Genomic DNA, 6,369 nt, shown 5'->3' with positions numbered 1-6,369 from the left:
CCTCTTATGTGTTTGTATTATGATTCCAAGAATTCTATTCATGTATGAAAATAGACCAAATCTCAGGAGATAGCAATCATTGCAAGAATTAAGGTCATTTTTAACATTTCTTTATTTCTTACTTAATTGTAAATAAATTACTTCCAAGAATCTTTGGAGAGCATAGTGAATATAATTAAAACGCATCGCAGGTAAGGTAATGTTATCCCTGTAAATAAACTACTTCAATCTTTTGAAATCCAAGGAGCATTTTATGATCATTTGATACACTGACTGAGTTAAAATGCAGATGACTCAAGATCTACATTTGCCAACACGAGTTTAGAGAAATTCTCCAGGAAGAACGACGAACATGTTTTTGCGTTTCGAATTTCTGGAGACATAATTTTGGCGATTATGCTAAAAACAATAATATACGGCTATTTAAGTTTAAGGCATTTCCACCCTCCTGTACATGTGATATTTATTGTCATAGGTTTTTAGCAAAAAATGTATATTTTAACATCTTTAACATCTTACAAGAGATTCCTTTTGACTTTGTGATACTTATTAACAGTAAAAATCTTAAACATGAGAAGAACTCTTTCTAATGCTTTCAATCCATTAAAGTCATCATTTACAAGTTCTACGGTTGATACAATGACTTTGTCATCAAAAACAATATCATTAAGTCAAAAACTGACTTTTTCATCTTATCATGAAGGCCATTATTCATTACCTATATTTTGTGTGTTTCCTCCTATTGTTTTCTTATGGATGCCAGTATAAACTGTGATCAAACGAAGCATTCCCTTAAGTACACACATCATTATAGCAAGGTATTTTATATCCTATTGGATAAAAATTTCCAAAATGTTACTTCATAGGACTTTAAATCCTATGAATAGCTAATATGGGGTTTTATCTTATTTCTTCAATGATGGGATAAAAAATCACAAAAGCCAGCTGATGATGGGATAAAAAAAATCCCATGGGAGGAAATATCCCTTACTGTTATTTTTCTCCCATGGGATTTTGGTGGGATTTCAGGTGGGATGAAAAATCCCCCATTCTCCCATGGGATTTTTAGTTTTGGGAGAAGTTTATAAGAGAACTACAACATTGTGGAAGTTAAGATTAACATAATGAAGTGAGAATAAAAAATTCCACCAAACTTCAGGAAAATTTTTAAATTATGTCTTTTCGAAAAGGTACCTAAAAGTCCGGACTTAAATGTCGCAGTGTTACACTGAATTGTCTACACATTTCCTCCTTATTTTCCAGTCAAGACAAGGAGCAAACGGCGGGTGTGACAGATTGGCAGGAGGTGCTCACTCCTCCATAGAACCTGTCCAACCTCTGATGTTTAAAGGTCCGTGTTTGCTCTTTTCCTTATATTCGAAATCTTTGGACTTGATGAAATACGTGGAGATAACGTACAGTATTCGAGCTCAAAAGTCCACTTAACATTACAAAATAGAAGCGGAGTCAACATGGACTTCCAAAACGTCAGAGTTGGAATCAGATGCCATGGAGGAGTAAGCACCCCCTGTTGACCAGTCAAACCCGCCGTGTGCTCCTTGGCATGATCGAGAAATAACGGAAAATATATGTGAACAGCTCAGTGTGTAAATAATTAATAGCCTAACAAACAGTATGAAAAAGTCAGTCAGCATTTTACGTAATGATATATTGTATTTGCTGACAAGGTCATTGTATCGACCATCGAGCTTACGAAATGATGACTTTAAACGAAACTGTTGATATTCTTGCCCCTTTCTCATATATATGTATATGAATTTCAATACATTTTCCAATATATTTCAGTATGAATGCATGTAAACTTTTCTCAACTTCAATTTAAATCAATTTCTGCTGGAAAACTCTTCAGTCTTAGCACTTTATAATTCTTATCACTGAGTAAATGTGCAGGGTTGTTATTAAAATCTAGTTTTATAGTTTGATTTTGATGGCTTAACACCATCTTTCCGGTACCAGGGAGAAGGTATCATGAAAGTCACAACAGCTGTTTTCTATTACCCATAGATGATACATATAAATTATGTGTGCTTAAACGGTGGGAATTGAAAAAGAAGCTGAAAATGTTCAAATATAAACGCAGAACGACGGATAAAGATAGAAAGGAATCGGTCACCTGAATGACTCTCCTGTCCTGAAAGAGAAATTCTCTCCCACTCGATCTTAAATTCTATCCATAGATTCACTTATCCCCTTATCCTGTCCTCCGACGGGAACATTTACTCCTTGAATGGACTTACAGGACCGCCGTGCTTTTTCTAATATTTTTGACTCTTTCATCGTGTTCAATAGTATGTTTTCCAAAAAGAATAAGTGTTTATTCAATTCTTTTTAAAATGAATGAAGCAGTCCTAATGGATTGTTGCATAACAGATATGTACTAATATATTGCTGTTCCAAATGTGTTAATTAATCTAAGATATAGATTTTGAAAAAAGATAACCAATCAAAACATTCTCTGCGTTTATAAATACAAAAGACAACTTCACAAAGCGTGAGCTTTCTAATCTCATCAAAGCCTACCAACAAAATGTCTTTTTCTTTGAACAGAAGCATGTATGATGAAACTCTGGGTAAACTACAAAGCACTTCAGCCTTTTTGCCTAATAACACAGATTTTGTTAACTGGACATCAAATGTTGAATTCTATGTCGCTGACTATCAGCTTCCGAAGGCTTTATTAGCAAGTGTTTTGGCGTCGTACGTGATACTTTTTATCCTCTCGTGTCTAGGGAATGGAGTCGTTTGTTTGGCCATTGGTTTCCGCTACCTGAAACCCACAGTAACGAATTTTTTCATGTGTAGTCTTGCTGCAAGTGATGTTCTAGTTACAGTATTAAGTGTTCCGTTCACAGTTTTGAGTAATTTAGTTTTCATGTACTGGCCCTTTGGACCTTTTCTGTGTCCAGTCATTTCCCTACTGCAGCTGATGGTCAATATGCTTCGAGCTCTGACATTGGTTGCCATGACGTGCGATAGATATTTTGTGATAACCAAACCTTTCAGTCAACGCCTTACATTAAAACAGGCGAAACTTGTGATCGCTGGTATTTGGTCTTTTTCTTTAGTATTTTCTCTTCCTGTGGCAATATTTTCTAAAATCATTTATTTACCCTACGAACCTGGATCAAAAGGACTCTGTTTTGAGGTTTGGACCAATGAATCTTTACGCCGTGTCTATGGAATCACCATCATGTTAATACAGTACTTTATTCCTCTTCTCTTGATGTTCTTGACGTTTTCGCACATCGCTGTGATAGTATGGACAAAGAGGGCTCCCGGGGAGGCGAACAAGAAAAGAGACGAGAGGCGAGGACGATCCAAAAAGAGAGTAAGACAAAAATACAAATCATGTTACTTAAAAGCAAAGTTACTTTTTTAAGCGTTGCGTGTTATAAGAAAGAAAAACTCGAACTTCTTGGAAAATAACTAAGACAGATGATTAAGAAATAGAAATTTCCTCGATCATTTCCATTACTTATTAAAAACAGAATATATCATTTCAGACACATACATTTTTCTTTATTTATAGATGCTGCAGATGTTGATTATAATTGTGTTGAACTACTTCTTATCCTGGCTGCCTTACCACGTGATCAGCATTGTAGGCGATGTCCACCCCTCTATTTACGATTCCAAGTCCATGCACATCCTCTGGGCCCTGTCTCATCTCCTCTCTATCAGCAACAGCGCCACAAACGCCGGCATCTACTACTGGAGAAACAGAAACTACAGATTAGCCTTTAAGAATCTCTGGAAAACTTGTATTCAGTGCAGACGTACGTTTGGAAAAGACACCAATAGATATAACAACGTGTCCTTGATGCTTTCCCAACCAATTTCTAGGCGTTCGTCGAGTATTTTAAAATTTTCACGGCATTCGCCGGCAAATATGACACTTTAGATTTTTTTTTTTCATTTTCTTTTATATCTAACACCAACAACTAAGAAAGGTCGATGATACATAATTAATATGTAATTAGTAACTATACTCGGAAACCCGATATTTAACTCTATGTGACCACATGCTTGTAGTCCCTACACTATCATTGCATGATTTTGAAGCCAATGTATATTATGTTTATAAACTGGCAATTGTTTCAAATGTCGGGCATAAAAAATATTTAAAAATCAAGTTTTTATTTGGTAATATTTAGAACAATCCCTTGTTTCACCCAATTTCTATGGAGAGAGCTGAAAAAAAGGACGAAAGAAAAACAATCTAAAACTTAGAATGTTTTGATCAGCCAATGAAAATCGGGAATACCTTTCAGTAAGGCACGTCATATATATATAAGTAAAATTTAGAGTTAAGAAGAGGCACATGAAGTCACTTGGCTCTTTTCGCCATTCTTAATCATATATTTGAAATACGCTGTTTATTGTACATTTTTGAACCATGCGTGTAATCTACTTGCAAAATATCGTGAACTACAGATTTTATTATGTTTCTGATACTTCTTCGTAATATAAATTAATGTGTTTCATGTTTGTCAATTATTCCATGTATTGAGATTTTTAAGTTTCATCGTAATTTATTTTAAAAGTAATAAATGGCCATTCAAATTCCAATCTTTTATTTTCATTTGTGTAAAACATACCGGTATCACCACCAAGCACAATTAATTCAGCTCTAAGTGATAGTGCCGTATGAGAAATATCATTTGTTGAAATGAAGGGCAAACATATAAGAGATGCGATCAGGAGTCAGGGAGGAGTGATAATAGATTGTATTTGCTGTCAAGGTCATTATATCGATCATGAAACTTGATAACTCTAAATATAATTATTGTAATCCTTGCTTCAACAACTTCTTTGTCGATAGCCTGTCTCGTTTTAATAATTGTTCGTATAAAGAGCATCGTCTTGCTATCAATTCAAGTGGAAAACGTAAAACCCTTAATGCAGGTAATAACGGTAGGTTGCAACACAAGTAGAAGTGAAAGTAAAAATTATTAAACCAGAGTAATCTTATTTGTAGTAAGATTTTTTCTGGTAAAGTTTCCAAATATAAAACAAATGAGTTCGATTCTTTGGTATACAACAGCATTTTGTTTCAAGTTCGCTGGGATATAACAGTATCGAGCCGACAAACTATTGTTAATTTTCAAAAAAAAAAAAAGTACGCCGTCATTATATATTTATGTCGAATACAAGACCACAGCATTTGATTTTTTTTCTTCTCGTGTATACGTTTTTAAAAGAATCCGATTTATACAAAATTAGGTTTGCACAGCAATCATCACCTTTAGTGTACAAACTGTCAGGTGGATTTTCCAAAGTCAAAAATGCTTTTGCAAGGAGGTTGGAGTGGGGGACTGGGGATAAGTTCCAACTTTTTGACACGAAAGTGTTTTAAATAAATTCATTAGTAAATGAATTAGTAAGTGTTTTAATTAAATTCATTAGCAAGGGGATGTTGACTAAATTACGGAAAACAAACTAAATGAAGTAAATGAATTAGTAAGTGTTTTAAATAAATTCATTAACAAGGGGATGTTGACTAAATTACGCAAAACAAACTTCATCCCATACTAAGTGTATAAAAAGTTTGTTTACGAAGAAAGCTGGAGGGCTCACCTTGACCCCCTTTATACTACCTGCATGGTATTTATATATTTTGACTACTGTTGGCATTATATTATTTGATAGTGTTACACACTCGGTTTACACATTGACGTCACGTTCCATCATTCTTGTAAGAAATGACACTCACTTGCTTCTAGCTGGAGCTAATTTTAAAATTTGAATTTATCTCATGCATTTTCCATCCAACTGAAAATTAAAAATATCTTGAAGATTTGTTTTTCATTTAATTAGCAGTTGAAAATGTGAATTAAAAGTATAGGACAACAGACAATAGAAAAAATCCAATCAGAAAGGCTTACGTGAGTCTTCGGCTCAGTTGAACTTAAAAGCATTCCCAGCTAATGTTACTATGTAGCATCCGTCTTCAAATAGCCGATACATGTACTTTGATAAGGTTAGACCATTTCAACTAGTTGGATAAAGCCAATATCAAATCACACAATATATCTATAGATATCCTCTATATACTTCAGTAAAACTGTATGCTTTAAAACTGATACAGAAGAATTGTGCGCTCTATCTTATGACTTTATGTTTTCAAAGGCGAGGAATAAATATACATATATATGTATAGTCCAATATTACGTACTCCGTCACTTCATCACTTTCGGCAAACTCCGCGCTGTTTGTAAACGAATGCGTTTTTGTTTTTTGTTTTTTTTTTTCGTAGCAACAAGAAATAAAATCATATTATAATTTAAAGAGAAACGCGGGGGTGTTTTCCGGTTATAAAAATGGTGACGTCAACGGAGTTTGGATACT

General features: G+C 34.3%; 1 protein-coding gene across 1 annotated transcript; it reads left to right on the top strand.

Moving 5' to 3' along the window:
- Nucleotides 1–2,379: 2,379 nt before the first annotated feature.
- On the top strand, nt 2,380–3,922 carry LOC134273684 (RYamide receptor-like). Its single transcript, XM_062755896.1, has 2 exons — nt 2,380–3,349; nt 3,551–3,922. The coding sequence occupies exons 1-2, from the start codon at nt 2,549–2,551 to the stop codon at nt 3,920–3,922; spliced, it is 1,173 nt and encodes a 390-aa protein (XP_062611880.1). The 5' UTR covers nt 2,380–2,548.
- Nucleotides 3,923–6,369: the final 2,447 nt, after the last annotated feature.

The sequence above is a fragment of the Saccostrea cucullata genome, unplaced genomic scaffold (genome assembly GCF_032062105.1).
Source record: "Saccostrea cucullata isolate Sc308-1 unplaced genomic scaffold, CSIRO_AGI_Scuc_v1 ctg150, whole genome shotgun sequence".
Taxonomy (NCBI): domain Eukaryota; kingdom Metazoa; phylum Mollusca; class Bivalvia; order Ostreida; family Ostreidae; genus Saccostrea; species Saccostrea cuccullata.
The sequence above is the reverse complement of the archived record's forward strand: the minus strand, read 5'-3'. Positions and strand labels throughout refer to the sequence as shown.

What these genes read in the sequence shown, in the direction of transcription:
- LOC134273684 (XM_062755896.1), top strand. Translation starts at nt 2,549, where the DNA reads ATGTCTTTTTCTTTGAACAGAAGCATGTATGATGAAACTCTGGGTAAA. An exon ending in GAGGACGATCCAAAAAGAGA is followed by an intron (nt 3,350 to 3,550) that starts GTAAGACAAAAA and finishes CTTTATTTATAG; the next exon opens with ATGCTGCAGATGTTGATTAT.